At 39.0% G+C, this 15407-nt stretch overlaps 1 protein-coding gene across 1 annotated transcript; it reads right to left on the bottom strand.

The window, feature by feature from the left end:
* Positions 1 to 815: 815 nt before the first annotated feature.
* brca2 (BRCA2 DNA repair associated) lies at positions 816 to 15293 on the bottom strand. The gene is given in 29 exon segments (XM_085131425.1): positions 816 to 1396; positions 1515 to 1658; positions 2006 to 2262; positions 2354 to 2492; positions 2587 to 2753; positions 2859 to 3054; positions 3136 to 3248; positions 3330 to 3477; positions 3556 to 3711; positions 3797 to 4169; positions 4648 to 4818; positions 4927 to 5114; positions 5229 to 5419; positions 5499 to 5959; positions 6045 to 6114; positions 6204 to 6302; positions 6605 to 9185; positions 9187 to 9921; positions 9924 to 12022; positions 12141 to 12725; positions 12841 to 12931; positions 13214 to 13269; positions 13383 to 13494; positions 13616 to 13644; positions 13746 to 13798; positions 13925 to 13988; positions 14170 to 14403; positions 14592 to 14678; positions 14987 to 15293. Coding segments are annotated over 28 exon segments (9921 nt in total). The 5' UTR covers positions 14647 to 14678; positions 14987 to 15293; the 3' UTR covers positions 816 to 1042.
* Between the last annotated feature and the right edge of the window lie 114 nt (positions 15294 to 15407).

Below are 15407 nucleotides of genomic sequence, written 5' to 3'. Positions count from 1 at the left end.
TAAATTTTAAAAAAAGAGACCAAAAAAAAAGAAAAAAAAAGAAGTCCAAGTCAGCATTACAGTTAAGAGAAAACAGCTAAATCAAATTGAATTTATATACTTGTGACATCTCCACAAACTAATCACTACTGGTGTAGCAAAATGAAGAAATACCTAACGCTTTGAATCAAGATCACTCAAAGTGGTTATTACAAACTTTTTTATATGGTGAATTTCTTTAAGTTATACTGTATTCTTGTACCTATAAACCTTTTTTAAAGCTTCAAAAAATAAATCAATATTTGTCAGTTTGACATAACTGACAAATCTTACCTTAATTAATAACCCTTAATTAGTTGTTCCCACTTAACCATTAAAATGACTAAAGGAATTTGCTCATTTGTAGCCTAGAGGAATCATTTTTCTGTATGACTTTATCAGCCTCTCATATCTTCTTTATATTGTTTCAGTTCATTGAAGTTTGGTTGCATTCATTAATGCAAGCAAACTATATTATGTGATTATTTCAGATGCAATTTGGCAAACCCGAGCTGTACTTTTATATAGATGCTCAGACTTGTTGATGGTCAATTAATCAAGTACAGTTCATTAACAGCAAGTAGCTGCTACTTCCCTTCTTAATTCCTAAGAAGGCAGTGAGGATGTATTTAGTTTTGCACAGGACTAGAGCCTGGCAGAGCCTGGCAGAACCCCCCCCCCCCCCCCCCCCTCGACAACAATACATTTCTACAAGAATCCACCAGTTTCTCAACCCTGAAGGTGTTCATCTTTAAATGCAAAAAAAAGACCCACAGACCAAAACTGCTAGAATAAAATTCTGAATTTATTTAACACTGAATGCAGGAACCTCACAGAAACAAGTATAAAATTGTAAAACATTGTGAAGTGACATGATTTCAATATTTACTTTCCCCATTTTATGAGGCTAACAAGTCTACAAAAAACCCTAAAAAATGTGTGTTATATACACACAGAACCTTAACATTTACATTCAGTCAATTGAAAAGCCGTAGTGCGTTTGTCATCACACAGTGGTATGTATCTAGATTAAATTAACACGCAGTGCCTGAGTATCAATCATAGCCAGTTCCTCATCATTCACCCATTCATCCTCTCCTAGTGAGTCAGCGGGTTTGTGAGATGGTGTCTGTACAGTTTTTAAAGTGCTTGGTGTCACAGACCTCCGAGGTGGGTTGAATGTCTTATTTACACATGGAGAAGCCACTGAGCCCAGATGGGAAAGAGGTGGCGGAGACGGGATACGAGACAGATAGTCCAGTGCTCTCCTCCTTTTCAGGCTTTTGGGATCTTTTTCTGCTGAAGATGTTGGTGTAGGAGACTTCCTGCCGACAGGTGTGAAGGATCCAAGGTTTCTGCCTGGCTTCTGAGAAATCACCTGTATAAAAAGACATAATCAAGATAATGGGCTTAGAACTGATATATTACTAGATGACATTATGTTATAACAGATATACTGAAAAACACCAGATACCACAGCATCAAGTTAAACTCACACTTGACTTTATGTCTTGTCTTCTGTCTGTTAGAGAAGCTGGTGTTTGTCTTTGGAGAGCTGGAGAGGAGCTGGAGCTAAGGCCATTTGATCTGACTAATTCTGAAAGCTTCTCTTCAGCAGTTACAAAGAAGTTCTCCTGACACTGAAAAGAAAACAAAAGTGATGAAAATGTTAACATTTTATTGCATTCAAATAAGTCTGAAATGAAGTTAAACAAGGAAAAAAATATGTTAGTACACTACTTTATTACATTTTCTACAAAACAATTTTTAGTACTGAGGAGATTAGCATTGTTTAAAGGTGATCTCAGTGAGCATGACAAAAGAAATGTTACTGCTAGTTTTCAGCATTTGCAATTACAGCTGTGCTTTGATTAAATTATAGCTAACACAAATGACTTCATGCAGATCACGGAGCACTTTTGCTGTGAGAGAGAGCAGCTTCTGAAGAATATCAGCAGCTTTTAAGGTTTTGATTGTAGCATTGTACCTGGACCAGAGTTTTAAGCTGGCTGAAAGATTCCTGTAGATGAACCTCTTTAGGATTTGTAGAAAAACTTGTCAGATCTCCAGCATACACAACAGGCGTGGGATGCATTGACTGACCTCTGAGCTGGAGGTTGCTCAGAGCCAATATGACGCGTGGTTTTACCACGTCTTCTAGGCCAGTCTGAGACAAGCTGCTGAAACAGCGAACTTTCACAAAATTCAGTTTCTCATCAGCCAAATAAAATGCAGGAGACGAACCTGTGTTCAAAAGAAGACTTTTCAGCAAACTTTATGCAAGCAGTTGTAAGAAAAGCAAGGTATAAAACAAACAAACAAAAAAAACACCTACCCTTTCCATCTACAACACTGATAACATATCCTGCTAGATCAATTTCTCCACACAGTGGCTCAAAATCTGGATTTTGAAGATTCACAAAATTTGTGCAAACTCTTGGTTGGAAGTATGTTGACAACCATTCATGTGATGCCTGAATGGAAATATTACAAAAGTTTCAATGATATGTTTAATTTATAAACAGTAAAAAAAAAATTGTGCTAAAAGGAGTTTGTTTCCTACAGTACCTGGAGCTCTTGAAATTGTGTTTTCTTTGTCCCAGTGAGCTGAACAGGTTCGATACAGCTGCGTTTCTTTCCATCTGAAGTGGTGAGGTTATAGACTTTGAATCGACAGCCTTCCTTTAGTAAAGACTGTAGATCTGAGGAAGGTCGCCAAAGATTCAGCTGGTAAACTAAAACCAAGATTTAAAAAAAAAAAAAAAAGTTAGCACACCGTAGTTCGCAAGTTACAGTAATTATAAAAAAAGAGTCAAACAAGAAGACAAATGAAGACACACCCCTGCCGGGTTGCTCCATGGAGTCGGCAATGCAGAGTCTCCACACGGGTGTAACCTCTCGTTTGGGGCAGTTCATTTCATTGTCCTCTGCTTCCAGAGCACGGTGATATCGATCCTGCAGTTCAGCCTGCTTCTTCTCCATCAGAGAGCGTCTGTAGGTATGAAGGGCCTCCAACTGTTGTGCACTCAAATGAGCCTAAGAGGGGAAAAAATAATATACTAAAACCCTTCACAGCTGAAATTAGGCCAACAATCTGTAAAGCAAATGTTTTACTACCTCAAGGTAAGCCGGATCATCTCCCACTGCTTCATACAGCTCTTCTCCATCCTGCAGATTTGCAATTTCTTGATGACTGATTGTTTTTCTTCGCCGCTGTGGTTTGATACTCCCTAAAGATAAAAGCTTATAAAAAACGTATCGAATTTCAGACTGTAGCAGCTTGTTGAACTTGTTGTAAACCTGGTCCTTACCTTTTTCTTCATTTTCAAATTCAGATTGAATCTTGGCAAATAAGATTTCCATTGCTTTTTGTTTGTGACTGTTGTATCGTCTCGCCTCCTTCTCTTCTGCACGTGAAGAACGGAATACAACACTGCCATCTGGCTTCCTCTCCATCCACTGAGAAATAGATATTAGACAGAGTTAAAAAGGATAAAACCCAAATCTGACTAACAGTGATTATATATCAGTGCACACCTGCATGGGATAGCTCCTCAGTACAACAATGTCAACAGATCCTACTGGACCTCCATTGCTATACAAACAGGAGATTGGAAGGAGGAATGGCCGAGGATCCTTGTGAAATCCTAGCTTAGCATCCCATCGTGCAGGTCTGCAGCTATTGGCACAGATCTAAACACATGAAGAGGAAGTAAGACACCTTCTTTTCTGGTTGTGTTGTGTAGAGATAAAAGTTGTGGTCTTTGTCTTAGACTACCTTTAACATCAGAGATTCAGGCGCCTCCAGAGGGGAGCAAGCATCTTGTGATCCCACCAGCTGAGCCCCATGGATGATCAACTTGCCCCCGACAGCCAGTCGACCTTTGTGAACCATTGCAGTCAAAGGTTCATCCAGCTGAGCTTTAATGGCATACCAACCATCTGTCAGCCAAATGAGTGCAGCTGAAGTTTCAACCCTTGCATCTGCACTGTGAGGGGTTTTGGTGTCATTGTGACTCTGTGTTTTTGGGGAGTGACCCCTGGAGATGATATCGCAAACACAGAGAACCAGGGTTTTGGCTGCCGTGTCATCCTTTTCCATGATCTTTCTCAGAGCTGGCCTGCGGCTGTGGTCCACCTCTACATCATATCTGACATAAACAGAATATGTTTTAGAAAACGCTTCTGTCAGTCTGCCCCAGGGCAGCTGTGGCTATAACTGTAGCTTGCCTCCACCAGTGTGTGAATGTGTGTGTGAATGGGTGGATGACTGGGTGTGTAAAGCTAGGGGGGACTAGTAAAAGCGCTATACAAATACAGGCCATTTACCATTTACCAATACATTAAATTGAGTCAGTAATTACCTAGCAGCTATTTTGCTAGGTAGATGCCAACATTTGTATCCCACATTTAACATTATTCAACATCATCCCATTGTATTCAGCATAATTAGCTAAAAGTGTAATTCACTGCAAAGTCTATATTTTCAAAATTTATTTTGCCTGTAAAATACCGTACACAAAATGGCAGTTAGAAAAGCATAACAACACTTATTTGTCAACAAAATACGCATATTAAAAAGTGACCTACAACTGCATAAATATCTGAGCAAGCTTTAGTTGCACATACCTGTACTTAAGTTGGAGGAGAACCTGCTCGGGTGTGAGACACCGGCTGCCCACTATTTCTGGAAAAGATTTTTCCATAGAGGCCTGCTTCCACACAATCCATCTGTAGTGATTGTACACCCATGCTTCACTGATCAGTTTAGGATCCACACCCGGGGTGTCACATAAAGCTCTGTGGGCATATAAGGACGAGATATTTAGTATATTAAGCTTATATTGTATTGCTAAACCTGATTACTTCAATATGATTCATTTAACACAAAGTGTGATTCATAAGTACCTATAAAACTCTTCTTTCCCAGCAGTCCCATCATTGCTGGGGACCAGCCATCCTCCATCAGCAAGCTGAACTCCACCTTCATCTGTAAAGGCTTCCAGTTTGATGAAATGCAGCAGGCTGAAGTGGAAAGATTCTGCATTCTCACTGGTGATATTGGAAACATATTTTTGGACTCCATATCCATAAAGCTGAAAAATAAAAACAAGTACATTTGTGTCTCACAGTCTGTGTTTAAAACCAAAACAAAGAAATGTAAGTATGCTTAAAAATGCTAAAAAACCCAGTGACAGTTACAGCCTTGCCTTTTTTGGGGTGTATCTTCCTGGGATCTTTCCATTCACTGCAGCTTTTAGTGGGATCCTGGGTACTCCTGAGGTTTTTTTAAGATACAAGCTCCCTGGAAGAGGGCGAATGTTCTGGCGCTTCTTCTTCCTGATCCTCATGTCTTGCATATCCTGTGCCAGCTCAGTGTTCTGGAGATTCTGATATACATCTGCAAACAGACAGCATTTTTTTTTTAAACTGTCACAAAGAAACTTTTACACTGATGTATCTCAAACTGTTTACTGCACCTTGGCTTCTTGAACATGTGCCATTTACACCTGATGTCTCTCCAACAACACTGACAGACCTGAAGTCAACAGGTAAGCTTTGATTATTCATATCGTCACTTCGAGCTGCAGCCACAGCAGTTCCATCTGCAGCGCCTTGTGTTTTTTTAGTGGGCGGCACAAAACACTTGCTGTTAGATGACATTACAAATGGTTTTTGGTGTTTGTCTTCCCCCTCATGCGCTTTACAGGAACTCTCTTGAACAATAGTTCTTTGTTTTTTGAATGGAGGAACAAAGGCCGAAGGTGTTCTTATGCTATCCTTGAGCACCATATTCTTATGGGTTTCTGTCTTTGCATTTCTGACAAATGGAGGAACAAATGCTGATGTCTTGTAATGTGCCGATTTGCTCCTGGGGTCTCCTGTCATTGAGTTCTGTATTTGTGTCTTTTGGAATCTAGTTTCCACATAGGTTTTTCCACTGTTGCAGAAAAGAAAAGAAAGGACATATCAGAAAAAGCTTATAACTTTGTTAACCTGTTTGAAAACATGGTGCTTCAACATACCTGTGCGGCCGAGTAATGTTTGGATAAAGGGAGGTGCTGTATTTAAAAACTCCCCTGTCCTTCATTAAACCTTATTTAGGGATAAATACAAATAGTTATTTAATGAATAACTCAAAATAAACAGTTCTCAGAAAACATGCCATAGTGCTAACAATTTACCATTGGAACAACTTTTGACTGGGTGGAGAGTTGAAGCTTTTGGATCCACGAGACTCCTGTCAAACTCTTCCAGTAACCGTCTTTTTAGGGGAGGCTGACCTAAATAGTTAGAAGGCTATTATTCTCAAAGCAGAGCTGTGGCTTAAAGTTAATTATGATCAGGCATGTTTACTCATCTGAAAACAATGGTTTGCATGTCATAAAGTATCATTTAACTTTTCTAAAAAAATAAATAAATTCCAAATAGTAAGCAATACAACTTAATCCTAAATTGCAAGAAAGGTATTAATGCAATTAGCTTGAAAAACATCAATAAATTAATTAAATACGTTTTGAAAATAGCAGCACAGTTTCAATAAAAATATTACACTTAAACTCTGAGTAGCAATGCAGGTACCTACCATTCATTTCTGTGTCTTCAACTGATCTTTTCCCTCTTCTCTTTTCACTCTCTTCACACCCATTGGCACTTGTGTTATGTTGTAGTGGCATATTTTCTAAAGTCATCAAGAGATTGTGGTCAGTCAGACCTTCATCTTCTAGCAAAGCTTTAGTACAGTCCAGAGCTTCCTGGGCAAGAAATTTTTGCTGGGTCTCTGTGCAACCAGTAAGGTTAAGTGACTGAAAGTTAAGAACTGAAGACTCATTTGGTTTTAAAACTTTAGACTCCTTGGTGCTGCTCTCCTTATTTATTTCATAGTCCAGCAGACGCTGCATTTCCTCTTCAGGGCAGTCATGCAGAGTGCCTGCCCCAGATGGTGTTATGGTGTCTTCCTGAAACTTAAATGCATCTTTAGCTGCCTTGTTATTGACAGATGTACAACCATGTCCTCTTAAATTTTCAACTTTTAGGTCAGACTCTTGCAAGGAGAGCACAGATTCAACTAGAAGAGAGACAGTTCCCTTGGTAGACATGTACTTGTCAGAGGCTGTGGTGAGGTTTGAACCCGAAGGTCCTTCCACATCTTCTACTTTTGACAGATTTGGCATAGGATTGTCTTGTGGGCTTGTTGAAAATGATAGAGAATCATGACATTCCCCATCATCAAATTCTTTGAAAAGGCTGGTTGCTTTCAAAAGACTTTTTTTGGACACTTGGACTTTAACTCCTCCTGCAGTGCTGAAACCACAATGTGTTTCCTCTCCATTGTGAGCATCAATTTTCTTATCGTTCTTTCTTGCAACAGCTGGGGTGTCTCTGCTCTGACTAATATCACTGAAAAGAGCTTTCGCCTTCTGCATGGCCTCTGATGAAAGTGCAACAGGCTTACCACTGGCTGCAAGAAAACCACTACTCCTGAATGGTGGACCATGAGCCGAAATCTTGCCCCGTGGTGCTGCTATACTGATTTTATCCTCAACTCCTTCACATTCACTTAGAAGGGTTTTGGCTCTCTTCAGAGCTTCAGATGAAACAGCGACTCCTTTTCCACTTGCTGTCTGAAATCCAACACTTTGTTGGGGCCAAGTGTTTTTTTGTTTCATGTGTTCATTTGTGACTTCTGTACATCCATTTCCTGAGTCCTTAGAAATGTTACTGATAGACAATGTATTATCATGTTTTACTGAAATTCCATAGTTAATACCCATATTGCAATCTTTAGTAAAACCATCTTCCTCTTGCATTGCCTTTTTTGAAACAGCGTCATCAGCTTCCTTCAAAAGATGTTTTGCTTTCAGGTTTTGCTCTGAAACATTAACTTTTTCTCCTCCTACAGTTTTGGAGCTACATTGCATTTTCCGTGTGTTTTCACCATAGTCATATTTCTTGTGACTATTCTTTGCATGTGGAATCTCTGCACTGATACTTATATCACCAAAGAGAGCTTTTGCCCTCTGAAGGCCCTCAGAGGAAAGTGCTACAGGCTTTCCACTTGCAGCACGAAATCCACCATTCTGAGGAAGTGAGTCATGAACTGGAATCTTGGAAGATGTAGGGTTTATACCAATTTTATCCTCCATTTCATCACATTCACCCAAAAGAGATCTTGCTTTCCTTAGAGCTTCAGATGAAATGGTAACTCCTTTTCCACTCGCTGTTTGTAGCGACAAAGTGTCATTTTTTTGTTCCGCTTGTTTGTCTTTGTCCTCAGTATATCTTTTCTCAGACTCTACAGAAAAGCCCAAAGTCGCCTTTTGCTGTAGTCTGGTTTCTGGAAGGTTTTTCTCATCACTGCCTGTTCCAACCATAGGTGCTACACTTTTGTGTTTTGCTGAAATGCCATTGTTAACATCCATATCACAGTCTTCTGCCATTTGTATTGCTTTTTTAAAAACAGAATCATCTAAGACCTTCAAAAGATGTTTTGCATTCAGAAGATCTTTCTGTGATACATGAACCTTTTTTCTGCCTGCAGTTTTGAAACCACTCTGCATTTTCGCCATAGGTTCCCAATTGTCATGGTTTCTGTCACTGTTCTTTGCATGTGGGCTCTCTGCACTGGAAATTACATCACTGAAGAGAGTTTTAGCCTTCTGAAGGGCCTCAGATGAAAGTGCCACAGACTTTCCACTGGCTGCAAGAAATCCACCATTCTCTGGGATTGGAGTCTTTGAACATGATGGCTTTCCACTTCTATCACCCAATTCATCAAATTCACCCAACAGGGATTTTGCTTTCTTGAGGGCTTCAGATGAAATAGCAAGCCCTTTTCCACTTGCTGTCTGAAACCCACCACTTTGTAGTGGGAAACTGGCTTCTTTTTTTTTTAGCTGTTTGTTTTTGTCCTCAGTGCATCCACTTCCAGACTTTACAAAATTTTTTATACTCCGTGTGTGTGGAACAACTGGACTCTCTGCACTGGAAATGATATCACTGAAAAGAGTTTTTGCCTTCTGAAGGGCTTCGGATGAGAGTGTCAAAGCCTTTCCACTGGCTGCATGAAATCCACCACTTGTGGGGAGTGGGTTATAAACTGAAGTCTTCAAATGTGACTGATTAACATTGATTTTAGTGTTCACTTCATCACATTGCTCCAACAGGGGATGTTGCTCTCTTAAGGTCTTCAGATGAAATGGAAACTCCCTTTCCATTTATTGGACCAAATCCTCCACTTTGTAGTGGCAAACTGTCTTTTTGTTTCACTTGTTTATTTGCAGACTCTACAGAAATATATGAAGTCACCCCTTGATCTGGTCTAATTCCTAAGTCACTGCCACTTCCACTTGTATGCATAATATTTTCACCATTGTTAACATCTATATCACAGTCTACTCTCTCTTGCACAGCGTTTGTTAAAACAGAATCTTCAAAGTCCTTTAAAATGTGCTTCTCTGAGACATGGACGTTTTCTCCCTCTGCGGTCAAACCACTCTGCATTTTGTCTGGATGTTCACAATTGTAATTTTTCTTGTCACCGTTCTTTGGGTGAGGACCAGCTGGGCTGTCTGCACTGAAACTGATGTCACTGAAAAGTGCTTTGGCCTTTTGAAGGGCCTTGGAGGAAAATGCCATTTTCTTTCCACTGGCTGCAAGAAATCCTAAATTGCTGGGTGGTGGGCCATATACTGGAATCTTGTAATGTGATGGTTTTGCATTGATTTTATGATACACTTTATCAGATTCACTCAACGGGCATTTTGCTTTCTTGTGAGCTGTGGATGAAATTGAAACTCCTTTCCCAGTGGCTGTGTCAAATCCACTTGTTTTAGGAATAGATTCTTTATTTTGAGCAGTGAACTGTGCTGTTCTTAAAACATTTTCTTTTGGCTTATTTTTTTGCTTGTGTCTTCAAGTGAATAAGTGTCATTCAGAAGACATTTAGCCTTTTTCATTGCATCAGCTGACACGGGTACTTTCCTCCCACTGGCTGTACAGAATCCATCACCACTGCTCAATTCACTGATGGCAGAGGAATCAATACTCTTTGATGCTGGGCATGGTAGAAGCTTTGAAGTGGAAAATGAGTTTTCATGGAAAGAAACTGGATTTTTAAATTCCAGCACAGTGTTACAACCAACACGTTCCATTTCTATATCATCAGGATGTGGCCTACTTAGTCCAGTGTTTACATTCTCAAACTCTGTGTCTACAATGGCATGTTCCTCAGAAATGGTAATGGCATCCATTTTGCAGTTTTCAAAACTTTTCGTAGTATCTTTATCTTGCATGTCTCTGGCCTGTTTTAATGCAGAGACAGGCTGTTTGGTGTTAGAAAAACAACTCCAAGTTTTCTCTTCAACGTGGCAGTCGTCTTTGAGAGTGAACTTGAAATCAGCTGTGGCCGTTTCAGAATCTACATTGCACATCTTTTTGGTTTTTGCATCAGTCTCAGCAGCCTGTTTGTGTGATATATTCAGATCTGACACATTAATCTCTAAATCAGCAAATAAAGCTCTAGCTTTGCTTAGACATGTTTTTGAAACTCTTAAAGCATTCCCTCCTGCAGTCTTAAAGGTAACACTAAGCATTAAAGGATTCGGTTTCTCCATCTTGCTTGCGTCACCGTGCTCAGCTCTGTTAAGACTTTTTTGCTTCTTTGATATAAGCCAATTATTTCTTCCAGGAATGTCTTTTGAAGAGGAAAGCACCTCTCCAGCAGAGATATTTTCTCTTTTAACAGAACTCGACACTGATACACTGGTGGATTTATCAGTGATGTTTGATGTCCCACCATTTGCTTTTTCATCTACCACACAGGTCATTTTGTCAGGCATGGCAGTTATTGCCAAGTGCTTTTCAGCATCTGAACTAAAGCTGTCATCAAAATCTATGCCTGCAAGAAAATCAGGATCAAGATCTTTGTCAGTCTTCTCTAGAAAGCAGGCATTTTCTTGACAAGGCTGTTTTACTTCTGCACCTCTGAACTGTGTAAATTCAAACTGACTATCTGCTTCTTCCAAGAGAGTGCACAGTTCTGTCACATCAGCTTTTTGTGAAGCTGTTAAGTGGCAGCTGCCACCCTCAAATATTTTGCTTACAGAAGGTTGCTGATTTGATACAGAAACTGTGCTTGTCATGGATCCATTGCTCTGGCTATTTTTATGTTTCGTGGCACTGTTGCATTTGGTGGGCTGATCGCCATCTCTTTCTTCAAAGAGATGCCTTGCCTTCTCCAGGTTGGCCAAGGAAATTTGTATACCTTTATTTGAAGCCGTTTTGAATCCTGATGCATGGGCGGGTAGAAGAGAAATGTTTGTCTTCTCTAGCAGTCTGCCATGAACCTCACCATTTTGTGGAATGAAGTTAAGGCCATCATCAGTTCCTTTTAGACTGCTTGGTAGTTGTGTTAATGTGCTCTCCATGTCCAACTGACCTTCTCTTTCGCCATCTATAGTCTGTCTTTCTAGGAGTTGGGATTTTTCATTTCCTCTGTGCGTAGATGGAAAAGGAGTAGTCCTGTGAATATCAGTTTTTGATCCAGTGTTCTCTGAGCAAGGAACAATACAAGAAGAAGCGGTGTGAGTGATATCTGCAACAGCAGACTGGAAACCACTGTCACTTATGGTGCCTTCATTGGTGGAATAATTTTGATTAGTGGTAGACGTATGTCCTGTGTTACTGATGCTGTTATAGTCATGGTGAAGGCTTGCTTGAATTGTTTGATGCTTAGCTTTTTTCATGGCCAACAGACAGGCTGAAGGTGAGAAGTGGTCTTGATCTTCTGCAACTCCTTTAGTCGGTCTACCAGAATCTGAAATTTGGCTGAAGTCTTGTGCAAAATCTTTGTGAAGCTGTGACATGTCAAGATCCTGGACTTTTTCTTGCACAGATGAAGGCAAATTTTCCAAAGTACGTTTTTCTTCTGCATTCTTCTCATTACTGCAGCAGCTTACTTCCTCTGGGGCATCTTCTGACTGCTTACTACTCAGTTTTGGTCCTAAAAGAAAGCATGGTGATAAAAAACACAAAATTTTTCAGTCATTATAGAAAACAAAAAAAACACTTCTATTTTAACAGAAAAATATACATATATTTTTAATAATTAAATATGTTACCAGTATCTGGAATTCCTGATGATGTGTTCATCTTCTGAAAGTTAGTTTCATTTTCTTTAACTTTTGGCTTCAAAGTCTCAACAGTGTAAACAAATTTTCTTTTTTTCCTAATTAATCCAGTGTCTGTGATTTTTATAGGTGGCCTGACAAGCTGTCTAGAATCAAAGTCAGGCTGCAGTTCTGTTAAAATATTATTTTCTGCAGTACAAGGGGGAATTTCAGATAAATTCAATGGAGACCATTGGCTGATTCCAGTGCTTCCATTTTTTGCCGGTGGGAATGATGGAACGGTGCTATGTTCTTCATCAGCTTTGTGCTCTTCATTAGACTGGTTTGTTTTTGAGATATCTGTAGAGCTGCAGTCATGTTCACTTAATTTGAATTGCTTCCGTCTGATTCTGTCAGGTTTCACTTTTCTCAGTGCTAAACTGCTGTTGGCGAGGAAAGTGGATGAAGCATTTTGAAATTCATCAGGAGCACTGGCCATTTTGCCATCTCCATTAGCACCCCGCAGTATCTGTTGCCAAATACCCCCATTCTGCGTTAATAAAGTCTGGGAGGAAACAACTTCTGGCAAAACAGCATCTGTTGATGACAGAGCAACAATCAGCATGTCAGCCAAAATTGTTGGGAGCCATAGTTAGTTCACAAATATTCACCATTTCAGTTAATGTGATACTAAAAAAAGAGAAGTCAGTACCGTGGTTATCAGTAGTTATATTATCATTTTTAGGTGGTGCTACCACAATTCTGGAAGGATTTGAAAGAGAAGGGAAAAGCTTCCGTACAAACTGGAAAAGGTAAGAGGACAAAACACTTTGTCAGCAGAAATCTGAAATGTTGCACCTCTTTGCTTGTAATATGTTATAAAGAGTAATACAATAAGAAGAATTTCTGATTTCTAGTAACACATAAAATCATCAATTCAACCATTCTTAACATGTTCAAATTTCAGAATATCCACTTAAAGAATATGAATACAGCAGGACCAGTAATTCAACATTGAGTGGCATTCATCAAAATAATAGATAAAGATAGGTTTGCTGTATATTTGTGCTGGACTGAGTACTCACAACAACACTTTTGTCTGCAGAAACACTCACTGGACAGGGACTCTCATCAACTTTAGCTGCAAGATTAAAAGGAGACAAAAATTAATTAAAAAATTAATGAACATTATTCTATTCTATTCTATATAACCTTTTCAGTTGTTTAAAATGAGCGAGTCTGCTATTGGCTTACACAAAATCAGGGTAGATGGAACAGGGGGTGGTGTATTCAAAGAACTGGTCCATGAAATATCAGGGTTAATCTGTGCACCAAGACTTTCAGAAATATGCTTGGCATAGCTCATCTGTATCATTAAAAACAAAAATCAAAACAAAAACATAAAGATAGGTACATTGAATTTTATTCACTCTTCTACATTCAAATACTATCAGAAAAATATTAATCATTGGATATGCTATACGTACTGGAGATTTATGCGGGGTATCAAGTGGATCTGTAAATATGGTAGAAGTAAGCAAATTAAGCAGTGATGATTAAGTCTTGGCTTCTGTATGCAATTCATGTAAATGAGACTAACATTATTTTTAACCTCACCAAAATTGTCCTGACTCCGAGGTTGGATTTCCTCATATTTTGTATCAGGAACCCTAAAAACGACAAAACATACATTAAAAAAAAAAACACAAAAAAACCAAAACCCATACCATTCATAGAAATGCCAGTATATATAGCAACTCTGAATTTAAACACTGATAATTCATTGTTGCACTCACCCCTTTTTTGACATCCGAAACACGTATGGACTTTGTGTTTCCGTCCATGGCAATGCATCATTTTCTAAGAAGTATCACAGAGAAACAATATTTTTAGATTTAATCTAAGAATAAGTAGGTTACAGCAGCTTCTTGATCGCAATTAAGTCAAAACAGAAACCTATATTTTTATTTAGCAAGTGTTTAAATAACATGTTGGAGATTTACAGTATAAATAAGTAAATACTAAAATCTGAATGAATTACCTTGTGTAGTAGAGAACGACTGCTCATCCTCTATTTCAGGTGACACAATTCGACTGTGTCTGAAAACTTTAGGAGTAGAAAACAGCTGACTGTCTACTGCAGTTTTGTCTAAAGGGGTTTTAAAATGTCCCTCCTGATTGGCACATAGCTCATCTTGATCAGAGCTGCTGCCCTCATTCGCTGACGTTTGAGCAGTCAGTATGTCAAACCAGTTGTGATCCAGTGGTCCCAGCTCTAAAATGTTCATAATGGGTAAGAACTCATCATTAAGTCGACAAGCCACAAACCGATTTAGAGGGGAAAGGTAAATGTGTACAATTCATTTCTACTTATAATATTCAGAATACAACAGTTTTTGCGGGCGTCTAAAAAGTACCGATGACCAAAATCACAGCTTTTTGATGTTGCATAGGTTTTCCTACCTTTCCAGATTTCATCTTTGAATGTCTCGTACATGTTTTTTAAGGGCAAATCCATTCCAGTGACTGCACTCTACTACAGCTTGATACCTGAGAATGTGAATGTAACATAACTTGAATGAAAAAGCAGAAAGGTGTCCGAGTTTCAGAATAAAGTTGTGGTGTACATTTACTAGGGTAGGCAGTCACACTACGACGTAGCCGCTATTCAACTACATTACCTAAAAACTACCGTGACAGCGAAACTGTTTGGGCAACAGTGAGTAACGTTAGCTTACGTTTGTTTTAGATAAGCAAAAAAACTTTACGGAGAAACATTTTATTTTACACTGACAGCCTACCGTTGTCAAATAAGGGGGGAGCCCACAAAAAGTGAATTTAACGTTTTTCAGACTTACCATGACGACGTTCAAGAGTGTGCACTTTCATGTCGCGATATATCTCGTAATATAATAATGTAAAGAAACAATAAAACTAAAAATACGATGCAAAGGGAATAGCCAAGAAAAACTCGGCCTGCTAGCTAGCACGTTCACGCGACAAAAACAAACCTCGCGCGTCGCGCACCGGAACTCAAGGGCACTTCAAAATAAAAGACCGCTTGAATTTTTAACCCTTGATATTCCCAATAACACAAATGCTACTGATACTACTACTAACTATAATAATAATCTAATTGAATTATTTAGTAAACAGTCGTTAAACTTTTGACTTTATATGATACTAACCTGGAAGACTCACTTCCGGGTGCGCAGTTTAAGCAGATAAATAAAAATAAGCAAATAAATAAATTCCAATAACAAATTCCAACCACAAATA

The sequence above is a fragment of the Neolamprologus multifasciatus genome, chromosome 14, assembly GCF_963576455.1.
Source record: "Neolamprologus multifasciatus chromosome 14, fNeoMul1.2, whole genome shotgun sequence".
Lineage (NCBI taxonomy): Eukaryota > Metazoa > Chordata > Actinopteri > Cichliformes > Cichlidae > Neolamprologus > Neolamprologus multifasciatus.
This window is presented reverse-complemented; position numbering and strand designations above follow the sequence as displayed.